Source organism: Oncorhynchus keta, chromosome 28 (genome assembly GCF_023373465.1).
Source record: "Oncorhynchus keta strain PuntledgeMale-10-30-2019 chromosome 28, Oket_V2, whole genome shotgun sequence".
NCBI classification, from domain to species: Eukaryota; Metazoa; Chordata; class Actinopteri; order Salmoniformes; family Salmonidae; genus Oncorhynchus; species Oncorhynchus keta.
The window spans coordinates 11,297,007-11,316,040 of NC_068448.1; the positions used below are offsets into that span (position 1 = coordinate 11,297,007).

A 19,034-nucleotide genomic window follows, 5' to 3' on the forward strand; every position below is an offset into this window, starting at 1 on the left:
AGGATATAATTATGGTCAGATTTGCTAAATGGAGGGCAAGGGAGAGCTTTTATGCATCTCTGTGTGTGGAGTAAAGCTGGTCCAGAGTGGTTTTCCCTCTGGTTGCACATTTAACATGCTGATAGAAATTTGGTTAAACATATTTAAGTTTCCCTGCATTAAAGTCCCCGGCTACTAGGTGTGTCGCCTCTGGGTGAGCATTTTCTTGTTTGCTTATGGCGGAATACAGCTCATTCAATGCTGTCTTAGTGCCAGCCTCTGACTGTGGTGGTATGTAAACAGCTACGAAAAATACAGATGAAAACTCTCTAGGTAGATAGTATGGTCTACAGCTTATCATGAGATACTCTACCTCAGGCGAGCAATAGCTCGAGACTTCCTTAGATATCGTGCACCAGCTGTTATTTACTAAATAAGTCCGCCGCCCCTTGTCTTACCAGATGCCGCTGTTCTATCCTGTTGGTGCAGCATATAGCCAGCCAGCTGTATGTTGATAGTGTCGTCATTCAGCCACGACTCCGTGAAGCATAAGATATCACAGTTTTTAATACCCTGTTGGTAGTTTAATCTTCCGCGTAGATCATCTATTTTGTTGTCCAAAGATTGCACGTTTGCTAGTAGAATGAAAGGAAGTGGGGGTTTATTCGATTGCCTACGAATTCTCAGAAGGCAGCCCGCCCTCCGGCCCCTTTTTCTCCGCCTCCTCTTCGCACAAATCACGGGGATCTGGGTCCCGAGAAAGCAGTGTATCGTTCTCATCAGCCTCACCAGACTCGTTAAGGGAAAAAAATGATTCTGCCAGACCGTGGTGAATAATCACAGTCCTGATATCCAGAAGTTATTTTCGGTCATAAGAGACAGTAGCGGCAATATTATGTACAAAACAAGTAAAAAAATAAGTTACAAACAACGCAAATAACCTACCAAAATAACACAATCGGTTTGGGCACATAAAACTTCTGCCTTCTTCTCCTGCTCCATCTTACTTACATTATTATTACAATTATCTCACATCTCAGAAAAGATTTGTAATGTTGAAATTCTTGTTGAAGAAATTTGTGCTAATGTTAGATTTTTAAGCTTGCGCTCAATAGAATCCCATTCACTCCTTGAATGAGCTTGTCCCACAATAGCCCAGAATGCACCGGGTGGCCCATTGACGTAGCATGGGCAACATTACCCATCTTCTCGAAAGTACATCTGCAATTGCGAATGTTAGACTACACTCTGTGAGGCACATTGGTCTACTGGTTGAACATGGTGAGATTGTAGACTCCTAAATTGATTGAGCTAATTGTTTGTTTTCCCACCAGTTTACCCCTGAGGTTCTGGATTAACATCCTGAAGAACCCTCAGTTCATCTTTGACGTTCAGGCATCAGACCACGTGGACGCTGTGTTGTCTGTCATAGCCCAGACCTTCATGGATTCCTGTACCATTGCAGAGCACAAGCTGGGCAGGGTGAGACAAACACGGAGAGGAGACATTACTGAGAAGGTTAAGGGCCTGGGGGAATGGAAGGTCTAGCAGAAATGAAGGGAGTAGAGATGCCAGGGGGGATTGAATGAAATAAAGAAGAATAGAGAGAGAGTACGAGAGCATGCAGGTTCTAAACACTCATGGAACCGTACTATGTTTTGAGTAGAACATTTTATTTTTTCCTTCTAGGACTCTCCTATCAACAAGTTGCTGTATGCCAGAGATATCCCACGGTACAAGCAGATGGTAGAGAGGTGAGAGTATGACCCTGGGCAAGGCAGAGAGGGCACAGCCAATCTGTCAGTGCCATGGAGCGGGCTCACTGAGCATGCAGGGATTCTTCTGGGGAGAGTCTGTCGGCTTGGCAGCACACACCACTGCCGTAGCTATATAGGGAACTCATGTCAGAAAAATTGTAATGTATTCATTTGCATGAAATTGATGAATTAGTGTTGTATGAGACATGGATAGCATATGGATATTATGGAGGGTGCAGTAATCTCAGATTCCCATTCCTTCACTACCCCCCCTCCTTTCAGATACTATGCTGACATCAGGCAAACCATTTCTGCCAGTGACCAGGAAATGAATTCTGCACTTGCAGAACTGTCTCGAGTATGTTACATTTTAAAATAACTACACCTTGGTGCATGTTTTGAGGTTAATATTGTGCTGTAGGTCTTAGGTTGTTTTTCTATAGATCACATAGAAGTTCTGTACCAACAAAGTTTTACTGAGTATTTCCACCTTATTTCTTTACAGAATTATGCTGGTGAGGTGAACTACCTTGTGGCCCTTCATGAACTGTATAAGTACATCAACAAGTACTATGATCAGGTGAGTCCTCCATTTCTATCCATCGAGGCTTTTCAACCCCTTCCTTGTAATTTCCATTAGATGTTAATCTAGCTGAGATAAACAAAAGCAATTGTCTGTCTTAAAGTAACTGTCCAGTGTTTCCAGATTTCTCTAATATGACCTATAATTAATTACAATATGAGTGAAATAGTTTTCCTTCCAAATAGTTTTGATTAAGCATGATAAAAAAGAAGCGAGTAGACCGCTGAGAATGACATCATGTTCTATGAGGAAATAGCAAGCATTTTGTAAATCGGTCTGTTTCAGATATACATGTTTTTCAATTTATGCATTGGCCACAAATAAGAGTATAGGATGAGTCAGCAACATTATTGGGGTATGAGTTAACAGAATATTCACTTCTAATCAATAATGGCTTTTGATCCTCTTGAATGGCCGTTTCTATTCAAAACTTTTAGCTTTCCAGCGGAAAGAATATATTTAATAAAAAATATTGTATAAATATCCTATAGCAAAAATATACACGAAAAATACATGATTGGATTTTTTTCAGAATATTCAAAAATCTCAAGTTCTAAAATGAACGTGGAATAATCAAAATAATGGCAATAGGAAAAAAGGAAAATAATAACTGATGAATTAAAGCCTTTAAATGGACCACAAAAAAATATGGAATATTTAGGATAAATGACAATAAACAACACATATATAAAGATAATTCATATTGTTGGGTAATGGAATAAAGTTGAGATTTAATTCAATTGAATAATATTCCCCAAAATCTTATAGGTAGAATAATCCTCTTTAGAATGGCTGCCAATGTTTTTGTATACATTTTCTGTATTATTTTTGGTAATAGCAATTATCCCACCAAAGACATTCTGTAAAAAAGTATACTCGATCATTATAGACTTTATATGGGCACATAAAATTCATAGAATAAAAACACAAGTTTTACATCTTCTTAAATCTGAGGGAGGTTTTAACCTTCCAGACTTGGAATTGTATCAACTCGCTACCCAAGGCTTTTACATGTGACATATAGTTAAATGCACTAAAGAGGAGCAATGGGTACATGTTTAACATGTGCATGCTCATCCTCAGAATCTTTTTACGTGTCTATTTTCGGAGGATAGAGCTAAGAACATTAACAACTTCATAGTTAACAACACTTTAACGATATGGAAGAAAATGACAAATATTTTACAATAACTAATATCACTCCCTAGAAACACAACCTTACGGAATAATCCTTGGAAAGCTTTCCAGAATGAATCAAGAAATAGGCCCACATGGAAATCAAAAGGCATAGAAACCGTAATTTACTTGGTAACCGAAAATACATTTTTATCCATGACAGGATTAAAAAGTAATTTTGGACTGACCAATGTAGATAGTTTCAAATACATGCAACTTAAAAGTTACATATCACGAAATTTCGATTTGAAATCTTTTGGACATCAGAGCAACCTTGAGGGAATCTTATTTGAGTCAGAAAAGGATGTTGATATGAAAGATGTACAAAACCTTGCAGAGACCATATCCACCTGACAATCTATTAGAAAATATATATATAAACTGATGGAACCAAGATTTAAAAAGAACTGATGTTGGCATAAAATGGAGGGAAAGTTGGAGCATAACTAATGAAATTACAGTTAACGCAATGTACATTCCAGTATGAACGAATGTACAGAATGTATTATGCATAAGTCAAAATTCACAAATTATACAGCACAAAGGCAGAGTCATGCTGGAAAAGTGTAAGACTAATAATGACTGAATAATCCATTCTTTCTGCGAATGCCATTAAGTTCTGAAGTTGTGGGAGAAGCTAGAACGTTTGCTGTTGGAAGTATTACAATATAAACTTACTTTTAATCCATCAGTCTGCATATTTCAAGACATGACATATAGGGTGTAGTGAGATACCCAGTGATCTGGACGATTCTCTTCTCATCACTCATCTCATACTAAAAACTTGGAAGTTAATCAATCCCAATCATTGACACAATGGAAACATTATTATTTAAATATTGTAATAGCATGGACAACTGAGAAAGTTGTCCATGCAAAAAGTTGCACGAGAGATGGGGGTGTGAGCAGGCTGGTCTTGACAGATGAGATGTAGTCATTGTTTGTATGTGTCTGTAAGTTGTCGTTCGTATGTATGAGTTTGTTTTTGGAGTGTAAGAAATGAAGAAAGGGAAAAAATAAAACATTTAAAAAAGTGAGATTTTCACTGGACAGTTACTTGAACCTGTTATTGGTTCTCCCTCCTCCCAGATCATCACTGCTCTAGAGGAGGACTCTACAGCTCAGAAGATGCAGCTGGGATACAGGCTCCAGCAGATCTCGGCTGCTGTGGAGAATAAAGTCACTGACCTATGATGACAGAGTGGCCATGAGACAGGGGACAGGCCACAACACTGAGATGACAGAGTGGCCATGAGACAGAGGACAGGCCACAACACTGAGATGACAGAGTGGCCCTGAGACAGAGGACAGGCCACAACACTGAGATGACAGAGTGGCCCTGAGACAGAGGACAGGCTACGACACTGAGATGACAGAGTGGCCCTGAGACAGAGGACAGGCTACGACACTTAGGAGAAGACAACAGCTGAGATGAGTAGTCCCAAATGAAAGAAATGTTTGAAAAGGAGGAAGACACAGTGAAATGAACATACAGGGTGTGATTTCATACAGGGGGAGATTTCCCTCTCTTTTTGGCAGACTGAAGGAAGGAAAGAAGGAAGATGGTTGAGGGACACTCAGTCGCCATGTCCTTGTGGAGTTCCTGATCATAGATTCTCCTGATGAGCTGCACAGGACATTTCCATGGCAACCTGACTACATTTTCCCATTACTGCTCAGTGTGTAGATACATAGACATTATTCTGAGTAAGTAAGCAAAGTCCTGTTGAACTCTCTGCATGGCTGCAGAGTCTCTGCAACAGGAAGTCAGTCTTAGTGGGAGGAAATGGATTTATGAAGCTTACAGCACTGGAGAGAACTGAATAGCAGTTAGTGCATTGACGCTATTGTCATCGAATGCCTCCTGTTTCTTTGAATCACATTTTCTAAGTCTTACTTTGTATTAAATAGCTAACATTTACAGACATTGTGTGATGTTTCCGACAAGCTCAATGAGAGATAGTATTGTCTTCACTCCTCTTCACTCCCATCAGTGTTTTTTGGCTATATACAAATGTAAGTGTTTCTGCTTCATGTAGTAACTTTGCCCCTACTGGTCACCCAGCATTGAAATTCTGTATGATTTGAATGTTCCTTGCCAATATCATGTATAATCTAGGCTACAAGTAATTGTTGTGCATTTCTAAAGGCAGTTCTATGTTTCCCTGTAACTACAGTAGCCAAACTGATTGTGTCTGACCTAATACTGAGATTATGATAGACATCTCTACCCAAAACCTCCAGAGACACATCTCAGCTGCTTAATGTTTTATCCCCAGCACTGTGCCAGACCACACTACACGTTATCTTTCAATGGCAGACCAGAAGGTGCTCTCACAGCTTTAAGGTGCTCTCACAGCTTTAAGGTGCTCTCACAGCTTTAAGGTGCTCTCACAGCTTCCATAAGTAGCAGGAGGTGGTAATTAAACACAGCAATTCATACAACTAAATGTGGTGGAAGAGTTCAGAAAATGCCTGGTTATCATGCAAAAGTTTAGATTTAGTTCATTCTGACATTTTGATTATTCAGCTATCTGTAGTTGTTCCGGCTCGCAGGTTTTTCGTCACTGGTTATTTGGAACAAATCGCGATTTAGCAGGGTGTAAGCATCTTTTGAAATTCGAAAAGTCAGGGGACATTTGGCCCATAGATTTGACACGAAACTTGCAGAGTGAGTGGGGTGGAGCTACCGCCCTGCATCCTCTCCTTGTTCAAGTATCTTTTCTCATACATACTTTATGAAAGTATTCACAACCCTTGATTTTTTTTCCAGGTTTTGTTGTTACCTTTTCCACATTTTGTTGTGTTACAGCCTGAATCTTTTCGTCACTGGCCTACACACAATACTCCATAATGTCAAAGTGGAATTATGTTTTTCGAAAGCTGAAATGTCTTGAGTCGATAACCCCTTTGTTATGGCAAGCTTACATTTTCAGAAGAAAGTTCATTTACTTATAAAAGTCACTCTGTGTGCAACTATAATGTTTTTTTTGTATGACTATCTCATCTCTGTACCCCATACATACAATTATCTGTAAGGTCCCTCAATCAAGCAGTGAATTTCAAACACCGATTCAACCATAAAGACCAGGGAGGTTTTCACAAAGAAGGGCACCTATTGGTAGATGGGTAAAAACAAATAGACATTGAATATCCCTTTGAGCATGGTGAAGTTATTCATTACATTTTGGATGTTCTTTCAATACATCCAGTCACTATAAAGATACAAGTGTCCTTCCTTACTCAGTTGCCAGAGAGGAAGGAAACTTCTCAAGGGTTTTACGATGAGGCCTATATCAAATCAAATCAAATGTATTTATATAGCCCTTCGTACATCAGCTGATATCTCAAAGTGCTGTACAGAAACCCAGCCTAAAACCCCAAACAGCAAACAATGCAGGTGTAAAAGCACGGTGGCTAGGAAAAACTCCCTAGAAAGGCCAAAACCTAGGAAGAAACCTAGAGAGGAACCGGGCTATGTGGGGTGGCCAGTCCTCTTCTGGCTGTGCCGGGTAGAGATTATAACAGAACATGACCAAGATGTTCAAATGTTCATAAATGACCAGCATGGTCGAATAATAATAAGGCAGAACAGTTGAAACTGGAGCAGCAGCACAGTCAGGTGGACTGGGGACAGCAAGGAGCCATCATGTCAGGTAGTCCTGGGGCACGGTCCTAGGGCTCAGGTCCTCCGAGAGAAAGAAAGAGAGAATTAGAGAGAGCATATGTGGGGTGGCCAGTCCTCTTCTGGCTGTGCCGGGTGGAGATTATAACAGAACGTGGCCAAGATGTTCAAATGTTCATAAATGACCAGCATGGTTGAATAATAGTAAGGCAGAACAGTTGAAACTGGAGCAGCAGCATGGCCAGGTGGACTGGGGACAGCAAGGAGTCATCATGTCAGGTAGTCCTGGGACATGGTCCTAGGGCCCAGGCCAGTTGAAACTGGAGCAGCAGCATGGCCAGGTGGACTGGGGACAGCAAGGAGTCATCATGTCAGGTAGTCCTGGGGCATGGTCCTAGGGCTCAGGTCCTCCGAGAGAGAGAAAGAAAGAGAGAAGGAGAGAATTAGAGAACGCACACTTAGATTCACACAGGACACCGAATAGGACAGGAGAAGTACTCCAGATATAACAAACTGACCCTAGCCCCCCGACACATAAACTACTGCAGCATAAATACTGGAGGCTGAGACAGGAGGGGTCAGGAGACACTGTGGCCCCATCCGAGGACACCCCCGGACAGGGCCAAACAGGAAGGATATAACCACACCCACTTTGCCAAAGCACAGCCCCCACACCACTAGAGGGATATCTTCAACCACCAACTTACCATCCTGAGACAAGGCCGAGTATAGCCCACAAATATCTCCATAGTTCCAGAGTTGAAATAATGGCTATGATGGAGAAAACAGAGGATGGTTCAACAACATTGTAGTTACTCCACAATACTAATCCCATTGACGGAGTGAAAAGATGGAAGCCTGTACAGAATAAAAATATTCCAAAACATGTATCCTGTTTGCAACAAGGTACAAAAGTAATACTGTATAGAATGTGGCAAAGCAATGAACTTTTTGTCCTTAATACAAAGTGGTATGTTTGATGCAAATCCAAAACAATACATTCCTGAGTAGCACTCTGTATTTTAAAGCATGGTGGTAGCTGCATCATATTATGGGTATGCGTGTAATGGTTAACAAGTTTTTCAGGATAAAAAAAAAACAGAATGGAGCTAAGCACCGACAAAGTCCTAGAGGAAAACCTGGTTCAGTTCAGACACTGGGAGATTAATTCATCGTTCAGCAGGAAAATAACCTAAAACACAAGTCCAAATCTACACTGAAGACAGTGAATGTTCCTGAGTGGGTGAGTTACAGTTTTGACTTATCTGCTTGAAAGACCTGAAAATGGTTATCCAGCAATGATCTACATACAGTTTGACAGAACTTGAAGAAGTTTGAAAAGAATAATGGGCAAATGTTGCACAATCCAGGTGTGTAAAGCTCTTAGAGACTTACCCAAACATACTCACAGCTGTAATCACTGCCAACAGTGCTTCTACAAAGCATGTGTAAATAGTTACACTACCACTCAAAAGTTTGGACACACCTACTCATTCAAGAGTTGATATTTATTTTTACTATTTTCTACATTGTAGAATAATAGAGAAGACGTCAAAACTATGAAATAACACATATGGAATAATGTAGTAACCAAAACGTATTAAACAAATTAAAATATATTTTATATTTGAGGTTCTTCAAAGGAGCCAACCTTTGCCTTGATGACAGCTTTGTACACTCTTGGCATTCTCTCAACCAGCTTCATGAGGTAGTCACCTGGTAAACATTTCAATTAACAGATGTGCCTTGTAAAAAGTTAAATTGTGGAATTTCTATCATTCTTAATGTGTTTGAGTCAGTCAGTTGTGACAAGGTAGTGGTGGTATACAGAATATAGCCCTGTTTGGTAAAAGACCAAGTCCATATTATGTCAAGAACATCTCAAATTAGCAAAGAGAAAAGACAGACCATCATTACTTTAAGACATGAAGGTCAGTCAATGCGGAAAATTTCAAGAACTTTGAAAGTTTCTTCAAGTGCAGTCACAAAAACCATCTAGCGCTAGCTAGGATGAAACTGGCTCTCATGAGAACCGGCACAGGAAAGGAAGACCCAGAGTTACATCTGCTGCAGAGGATAAGTTTATTAGAGTTTGACTGCACCTCAGATTACAGCCAAATAAATGCTTCACAGACTTCAAGTAACAGACACATCTCAACATAAACTGTTCAGGGGAGAGTGCGTGAATCAGGCCGTCATCAAATCAAATGTATTTATATAGACCTTCGTACATCAGCTGATATCTCAAAGTGCTGTACAGAAACCCAGCCTAAAACCCCAAACAGCAAGCAATGCAGGTGTAGAAGCACGGTGGCTAGGAAAAACTCCAGAGAAAGGCCAAAACCTAGGAAGAAACCTAGAGAGGAACCAGGCTATGAGGGGTGGCCAGTCCTCATAGCCTGGAGATTATAACAGAACATGGCCAAAATGTTCAAATGTTCATAAATGACCAGCATGGTCAAATAATAATAATCACAGGCAGAACAGTTGAAACTGGAGCAGCAGCACGGCCAGGTGGACTGGGGACAGCAAGGAGTCATCATGCCAGGTAGTCCTGAGGCTCAGGTCCTCCAAGAGAGAGAAAGAAAGAGAGAATTAGAGAGAGCATACTTAAATTCACACAGGACACCGGATAAGACAGGAGAAGTACTCCAGATATAACAAACTGACCCTAGCCCCCCGACACATAAACTACTGCAGCATAAACACTGGAGGCTGAGACAGGAGGGGTCAGGAGACACTGTGGCCCCATCCGATGACATCCCCGGACAGGGCCAAACAGGAAGGATGTAACCCCACCCACTTTGCCAAAGCACAGCCCCCACACCACTGGAGGGATATCTTCAACCACCAACTTACCATCCCGAGACAAGGCCGAGTATAGCCCACAAAGATCTCCGCCACGGCACAACCCAAGGGGGGGCACCAAATTGCTGCAAAGAAACCACTACTAAAGGACAACAATAAGAAGAAAAGACTTGCTTGGGCCAAGAAATATGAGCAATGGACATCAGACTGGTGAATATCTGTTCTTTGGTCTGATGGGTCCAAATTTGAGCTTTTTGGTTCCAATCGCTGTGTCTCTGTGAGACGCAGAGTAGGTGAACAAATGATCTCTGCATGTGTGGTTCCCACCGTGAAGCATTGAGGAGGAGGTGTGATGGTGTGGGGCTGCTTTGCTGGTGACAATGTCAGTGATTTATTTAGAATTCACGGCACACTTAAACAGCATGGCTACCACAGCAGCGATACGTCCTCCCATCTGGTTTGCACTTAGTGGGACTATCATTTTTTTTTCCAACAAGACAATGTCCCAAAACCTCCAGGCTGTTTAAGGGCTATTTGCTCAAGAAGGAGAGTGTTGGAGTACTACATCAGATGACCTGGCCTACACAATCATCCAGCCTCAACCCAGTTGAGATGGTTCAAGATGAGTAGGACCGCATAGTGAAGGAAAAGCAGCCAACAAGTGCTCAGCATATGTGAGAACTCCTTCAAGACTGTTGGAAAAGCATTCCTCATGAAGCTGGTTGAGAGAATGACAAGAGTGTGCAAACCTCACGCCACAACCTCTCTCCCCCGTGTGACCTACTTGTGTGTATGTACTGACATGTATGTGTAACTGATAGATGCAAACACACACGACATGTTAATGTTTTTAAATGTATGTAAATTATCAAGTCTTTTGTCTGTAATGTCTTTTCGTTATTTGTCAGACCCCACTAAGACTAGCTGTCACATTTGAAATTAAGAGTAGCAAGGCTATATACAGACACCGGTTAGCCAGGCTTATTGAGGTAGTACATGTGGGTATGGTTAAAGTGACAATGCATATATGATGAATAGAGAGTAGCAGTAGCGTAAAAGAGGTGTTGGCGGGTGGTGGGACACAATGCAGACAGCCCGGTTAGCCAATGTGCGGGAGCACTGGTTGGTCGGGCCAATTGAGGTACTATGTACATGAATGTATAGTTAAAGTGACTTATGCATATAAGATAAACAGAGAGTAGCAGCAGCATAAAAGAGGGGCTGGGGGGGCACACAATGCAAATAGTCCAGGTAACCATTTGGTTACCTGTTCAGGAGTCTTATGGCTTGGGGTTAAAAACTGTTGAGAAGCCTTTTTGTCCTAGACTTGGCACTCCGGTACTACTTGCCATGCGGTTGTAGAGAGAACAGTCTATGACTGGGGTGGCTGGGGTCTTTTCAGGGCCTTCCTCTGACACCGCCTTGTGTAGAGGTCCTGGATGGCAGGCAGCTTTGCACCAGTGATGTACTGGGTCGTACGCACTACCCTCTGAAGTGCCTTGCGGTTGGAGGCCGAGCAATTGCCGTACTAGGCAGTGATGCAACCGGTCAGGATGCTCTCGATGTTGCAGCTGTAGAACCTTTTGAGGATCTCAGGACCCATGCCAAATCTTTTTAGTTTCCTGAGGGGAAATAGGCTTTGTCGTGCCCTCTTCACAACTGTCTTGTTGTGTTTGGACCATTCTTGGTTGTAGTGGACACCAAGGAATTTGAAGCTCTCAACCTGCTCCACTACAGCCCCGTCGATGAGAATGGGGATGTGCTCGGTGCCTCTTTTCCTGTAGTCCACAATCATCTCCTTAGTCTTGATCATGTTGAGGGATAGGTTGTTATTCTGGCACCACCCGGCCAGGTCTCTGACCTCCTGCTATAGGCTGTCTCGTCGTTGTCGGTGATCAGGCCTACCACTGTTGTGTCGTCAGCAAACTTAATGATGGTGTTGGAGTCGTGCCTGGTCATGCAGTTGTGGGTGAACAGGGAGAACAGGAGGGGACTGAGCACGCACCCCTGGGGAGCTCCAGTGTTGAGGATCACCGTGCCAGATGCGTTGCTACCTACCCTCACCACCTGGGGGCGGCCCGTCAGGAAGTCCAGGATCCAGTTGCAGAGGGAGGGGTTTAGTCCCAGGTTCCTTAGCTTAGTGATGAGCTTTGAGGGTACTATGGTGTTGAACGCTGAGCTGTGGTCAATGAATAACATTCTCACATAGGTGTTCCTTTTGTCCAGGTGGGAAAGGGCAGTGTGGAGTGCAATCTAGATTGCCTCATCTGTGGATCTGTTTGGGCGGTATGCAAATTGTAGTGGGTCTAGGGTCTCTGGGATAATGGTGTTGATGTGAGCCATTACCAGTCTTTCAAAGCACTTCATGGCTACGAACGTGAGTTCCACGGGTCTGTAGTAATTTAGGTAGGTTGCCTTTGTGTTCTTGGGCACAGGGACTATGGTGGTCTACTTTAAGCATGTTGGTATTACAGACTCAATCAGGGACATGTTGAAAATGTCAGTGAAGACACACCTGCCAGTTGGTCAGCATATGCCCGGAGCACACGTCCTGGTAATCCACCTGGCCCCGCAGCCTTGTGAATGTTGACCTGTTTAAAGGTTTTACTCACGTCGGCTATGGAGAGCGTGATCACACAGTCGTCCGGAACAGCTGATGCTCTCATGCATGCCTCAGTGGTTGCTTGCCTCGAAGCGAGCATAGAAGTGATTTAGCTCGTCTGGTAGGCTCGTGTCACTGGGCAGCTCGCGGCTGTACTTCCCTTTGTAGTCTGTAACAGTTTGCAAGCCCTGCCACATCCGACAAGCGTCGGAGCCGGTGTAGTATGATTCAATCTTAGCCCTGTATTGACGCTTTGCCTGTAATCCATGGCTTCTGGTTGGGGTATGTACGTACAGTCACTGTGGGGACGACGTCCTCAATGCACTTAATGACAAAGCCAGTGACGGATGTGGTGTACTCCTCAATGTCATCGGAAGAATCCTGGAACATGTTCCAGTCTGTGATAGCAAAACGGTCCTGTAGTTTAGCATCTGCTTCATCTGACCACTTTTTTATAGACCCGAGTCACTGGTGCTTCCTGCTTTAATTTTTGCATGTAAGCAGGAATCAGGAGGATAGAGTTGTGGTCGGATTTACCAAATGGAGGGCGAGGGAGAGCTCTGTACGCATCTCTGTGTGTCGAGTACAGGTGATCTAGATTTTTTCTCCCTCTGGTTGCACATTTAACATGTTGATAGAGATTTGGTAGAGCTGATTTAAGTTTCCCTGCATTAAAGTCTCCGGCCACTAGGAGCGCCACTCCTGGGTGAGTGGTTTCCTGTTTACTTATTTCCTTATACATCTGACTGCAGTCTTAGTGCCAGCATCTGTCTTTGGTGGTAAATAAACAGCCACGAAAAGTATAGCCGAAAACACTCTAGACAAGTAGTGAGCCTGCCATTTATCACCATATACTCTAATTCAGGCTAGCAAAATCTAGAGACTTCCTTAGATTTTGTGCACCAGCTGTTGTTTACAAATATGCACAGACCGCCCCCCGTCTTACAGAGTGTGCTGTTCTATCCTGCCGGTGCAGTGTGTATCCCGCTAGCTGAATATCCATGTCGTCATTCAGCCATGATTCCGTGAAACATAGGATATTACAGTTTTTGATGTCCCGTTGGTAGGGTATTCGTGATCGTACCTCTTCTAGTTTATTGTCCAATGATTGCACGTTGGCGAGTAATATTGACGGTAACGGCAGCTTTCCTAGTTGCCTTCTGCAGGTCCGGATGAGGCATCCGGCTCTTCTTCCTCTGCGTCGCTTCCTTTTGCGAATAATTGGGATGTGGGGTGTTTGGAGAATATCGTGTGAGTCCTGCTTGCTGCTGTTGTTGTTGTAAAAATCTTTGTCTAATCCGAGGTGAGTGATTGCTGTCCTGATATCTAGAAGCTCTTTTCAGCCGTAAGATGCGGTTGCAGAAACAATATGTACAAAATAATTTCCAACTATCACGAAAACCCCCCACATAATAACACAATTGGTTATGAGACCGTAAAACGGTGGCCATCTCCTCCAGCGCCATTTTCAAAGGCCACCTGTCACTCACTCAATCGGTCATGAGAGTGGCTCTAATGTTCATGAGAAGCATCATCACATCATTAAGGGCCAATTTATATGACAGATTTTCCATTGGGCCTGCTAATTAGTCCAGGAGCTGGCTTAATCTAAGTTTTGGAAAGTTGCTCACAGAGTGGATATATTTGATGAAGGGAACCACAGGGTATGGCAGCACACTCCTTCTGCCGTTCTCTCAAAATGAGAAGTTTGTGGCTTCATGTGTTTTTTCAATAGCTTTCTGTTTTCTGATTGCTCTATTTGTCGTGCTATACTTCCAGCCAATCAATCAGCTGTTGAAGCCAAGGTATTGCGACATATTCCATACCAGATGGCCTTTCAGTGTGCCTGTCTGCTGACTGCTGTAATGAGGTGGTCTAAGCGGAGCTCATGAAAACCAGATAGCCTTGGCAGCATGTCCTCAGTGGCATGTGCTTCACTCTCCTCTAACAAGGGCCAGCAGGTTCATTGTGTTCAAAAGTGGAAAGGTCACATCAAATGAATGCAAGTAAGTGAGGTTGTGCTAATGAAGATTCTGGGTTATAGAGGGGAAGGTTGGTGGGTCTGGGTCGGACAAGTGAAGGTCAAGGGGTCCTGTCCTGTTGTTGCTGAGTGTTTAACTCCCTGCTGAGGTGTATGACAAGTAACCTTGACATTCTGTTTTCTCTATGGTTGCCGTAGCGTTTTTGGATTTAGTTCAGTTAGCATTTATAATGCAGTTACAGTACAGTAGCTGTGTTCGTTTTTGCTTTTGCAATTGGCATACAGAAAGGCAGAAAGGCAGAAATGAGTTGAAATATGAAACGTTTTTTACCAGATATGCACCTTAAGTACGTTTTAAGTTGTAGTTACAGTATGTAGCCTGCCTATCTCAATGTCTACAGGGAACATTTTGGTTCCTGCTAAGTATTGAGGATCCCTCTCCTATCTTCATGGGAGATTCCCAGCAAACAGGGGATGTCTTGAGGACATTCGGTGATGTTCCCATTAGGTACCTTAAGGTTTTTGACTCCAGGTTATCCCATTGACGTTCTGAGAATGCTCTAAGAACTTTGCTTGATGGTCCCAAGGGAACGTCCTCTGTCGGAACATTGTCTTGTTCCCTGTATGTTCCCAGGATGTCACTGAGGACCATGTCAGGACCTTTTTAGGATGTTCTCAGCACTTTCATTTTACTAGCCCCTAGGACGTTGCATGATGGTCCCAAGGGAACGTTCTCTGGGGGACAAAGGTCCCTCGGATGTCCCATGGTCGTCCCCTAGGATGTTTTTAGGACATTCTTTGACAAGGAGGTTTTGTCTAGTTCCCGATGAGTTCCGGTGACGTCCCAAGGAAATGTTTAGGACTTTTCTTCAGATGTTGTGTCATGGTCCCATGGAGGTTTTGTCTAGATCCAAGTTTGTCCCGAGGAAGTTTTTAGGACATTCTTGGAATGTTGTGTCATGGTCCCCTGAAGGACCCTGAATGTTCTTGGGAGATTGCATCATGGTCCCCTGGAAGTTTGTCACGTGATGGACCCAGGTGTCCCATACCATAATAGGTAAAGCAATGAAATGGTAAAGGGGTTTTAAAGCGATACTTCGGGATTTTGGCAGTATGAAGGAAGTTAGAGGTCCTTTTGCCAGCCAATGCTAACTAGCGCTAGCGCAATGACTGGAAGTCCATGGGTATCTACTAGCATACTAGGGGTATCTACTAGGAGGCAAACATTTTGGGATGTCCCAGGGAATGTCTTAATGATTCATTATTGTTTGCAGGCTTCACATTTATCTCTGTTTATTTGTATCTTTTAACATGGCTAGTAAAGAGATTTATGTGATACCATGACATCCAACCTATATTTGATATGCTTCTGACCCAGTTTTCAAACACTCCGCATCACGCTTGGGTCTCAGTCAACATAGGCAGCTGAGTCCTGTGGGGCTGCTCCTCGTGTTACCACACATTGGAACAGCAGTCAGCTAATGACTGACTGAGGCTTAACAGCTGTATTCTGTGCCAAGATTAACCCGTAACTCACTCATACGGGCCATTGCTGGCCATAAATGAAGGCCAAAACTGTGGTAGCTGGTCTTTATAAAGACTGCATCAGAGGTTCATTGTATTTACAGTAGAACAATAATATTTACCCTAAAGAAAATCCACCCTTAGTAACAGAATGCAACAAGATGATATGACAAACTCTCAAACAACTGAACAACTCTGTGTGGAGCTAAAAAGATCGTTCCTCAACTTAAAATGACATCTATGTCTCTTGGCTGAAGGGCAACGTGAAACAATAACATTATATTTAACTACTGCCTAGGAACCCTGAAGGCTCCGAAACACTGTCAACAGGCCTGAGAAACCCACTCATCTTCCCAGCTAGCTGTCCTCCACCTCAACCACAAAAACACAAACTGCCGAAGATGTCCAATTCAATACCTTGTCGCGCACTATGACTCTAGAGGACATTTTCTCCTATGCAAACTCTTTTTCAAGTTGCCTAAGACAGTCGGACATTTACACTTTATTCACGTCACTGAAAACATTTTGTAGAGTTTTTTGAGATGTTTGTTGCCCATAATGTCTAGTTGATTACGTGGATTTTGCTAAAGCGTTTGATAGGCTTGTGAATGAGCGTATCCATTGTAGCCGCGGCGGTTTAATTTGAGAAGAGTTTGTAATTCTCATAATATGTTTTATTGCCATGTTCTCTTTCCCTGATACCTAACTGTTATCATTCAGGCACACATCCGTGTATTGAGTCGTTTCCCTAACTGTTATCATTCAGGCACACATCTGTGTATTGAGTCGTTTCCCTGACTGTTATCATTCAGGCACACATCTGTGTATTGAGTCGTTTCCCTAACTGTTATCATTCAGGCACACATCTGTGTATTGAGTCGTTTCCCTGACTGTTATCATTCAGGCACACATCTGTGTATTGAGTCGTTTCCCTAACTGTTATCACTCAGGCACACATCTGTGTATTGAGTCGTTTCCCTAACTGTTATCACTCAGGCACACATCCGTGTATCGAGTCGTTTCCCTAACTGTTATCACTCAGGCACACATCTGTGTATTGAGTCGTTTCCCTAACTGTTATCATTCAGGCACACATCCGTGTATTGAGTCGTTTCCCTAACTGTTATCACTCAGGCACACATCCATGTATCGAGTCGTTTCCCTAACTGTTATCACTCAGGCACACATCCATGTATCGAGTCGTTTCCCTAACTGTTATCATTCAGGCACACATCCGTGTATTGAGTCGTTTCCCTAACTGTTATCATTCAGGCACACATCCATGTATCGAGTCGTTTCCCTAACTGTTATCTTTCAGGCACACATCCATGTATCGAGTCGTTTCCCTAACTGTTATCATTCAGGCACACATCCGTGTATTGAGTCGTTTCCCTAACTGTTATCTTTCAGGCACACATCCATGTATCGAGTCGTTTCCCTAACTGTTATCATTCAGGCACACATCCGTGTATTGAGTCGTTTCCTAACTGTTATCATTCAGGCACACATCCGTGTATTGAGTCGTTTCCTAACTGTTATCATTCAGACACACATCCATGTATCGAGTCGTTTCCCTAACTGTTATCATTCAGGCACACATCCGTGTATTGAGTCGTTTCCCTAACTGTTATCTTTCAGGCACACATCCATGTATCGAGTCGTTTCCCTAACTGTTATCATTCAGGCACACATCCGTGTATTGAGTCGTTTCCCTAACTGTTATCACTCAGGCACACATCCATGTATTGAGTTGTTTTCCATAACTGCTGTCATTCAGGCACACATTCATGTATCGAGTCGTTTTCCCTGACTGTTATCATTCAGGCCCACATCCAGGTAATGAGTCGTTTTGTGACAACATGGTAATGTTAAAGGAAAGTGGGGATAACATAGGCCTACCTACCTGAATCCACCTGTTTATTTTTTTATTTATTTTACCTTTATTTAACTAGGCAAGTCAGTTAAGAACAAATTCTTATTTTCAATGACGGCCTAGGAACAGTGGGTTAACTGCCAGTTCAGGGGCAGAACGACAGATTTGTACCTTGTCAGCTCGGGGGTTTGAACAACACTCTAACCACTAGGCTACCCTGCCTGGGGGTACTATATTCCACTAGCGCAGGTTTCCTGACACAGAGGGTATTTAAATCATTTGGTTTCAGTATTTTGGGTCAAGACTTAGGAGAGGAGGGTATCAGACATGTGGGGGAGAGGAGGGTACCAGACGTGTGTATGGGAGAGGAGGGTACCAGACGTGTGTATGGGAGAGGAGGGTACCAGACATGTGTGGGAGAGGAGGGTACCAGACGTGTGGGGGAGAGGAGGGTACCAGACATGTGTATGGGAGAGGAGGGTACCAGACGTGTGTATGGGAGAGGAGGGTACCAGACATGTGTATGGGATAGGAGGGTAACAGACGTGTGTATGGGAGAGGAGGGTACCAGACGTGTGTATGGGAGAGGAGGGTACCAGACATGTGTGGGAGAGGAGGGTACCAGACGTGTGGGGGAGAGGAGGGTACCAGACATGTGTATGGGAGAGGAGGGTACCAGACGTGTGTATGGGAGAGGAGGGTACCAGACATGTGTATGGGATAGGAGGGTAACAGACGTGTGTATGGGAGAGGAGGGTACCAGACGTGTGTATGGGAGAGGAGGGTACCAGACATGTGTGGGAGAGGAGGGTACCAGATGTGTGGGGGAGAGGAGGGTACCAGACATGTGTATGGGAGAGGAGGGTACCTGACGTGTGTATGGGAGAGGAGGGTACCAGACGTGTGCATGGGAGAGGAGGGTACCAGACGTGTGTGTGGGAGAGGAGGGTACCAGACGTGTGTATGGGAGAGGCGGGTACCAGACGTGTGTATGGGAGAGGAGGGTACCAGACGTATGGATGGGAGAGGAGGGTAGTATTAGACATGTGCGGGAGAGGAGGGTACCAGACGTATGTATGGGAGAGGAGGGTATTAGACATGTGGGGGAGAGGAGGGTACCAGACGT

General features: G+C 43.5%; 1 protein-coding gene across 1 annotated transcript in view; it reads left to right on the forward strand.

Moving 5' to 3' along the window:
* Window positions 1–6,436, forward strand: part of LOC118360603 (plexin-B1-like) — a 98,304-nt gene extending 91,868 nt beyond the window's left edge. Inside the window, exons 34-38 of the mRNA XM_035739845.2 lie at window positions 1,314–1,461; window positions 1,669–1,733; window positions 2,019–2,094; window positions 2,242–2,316; window positions 4,585–6,436. Of these exons, the coding sequence (XP_035595738.1) occupies window positions 1,314–1,461; window positions 1,669–1,733; window positions 2,019–2,094; window positions 2,242–2,316; window positions 4,585–4,689 (469 nt within the window). The 3' untranslated portion in view covers window positions 4,690–6,436. The remainder of the gene's footprint in view (window positions 1–1,313; window positions 1,462–1,668; window positions 1,734–2,018; window positions 2,095–2,241; window positions 2,317–4,584) is intronic.
* The last annotated feature ends 12,598 nt before the right edge of the window (window positions 6,437–19,034 follow it).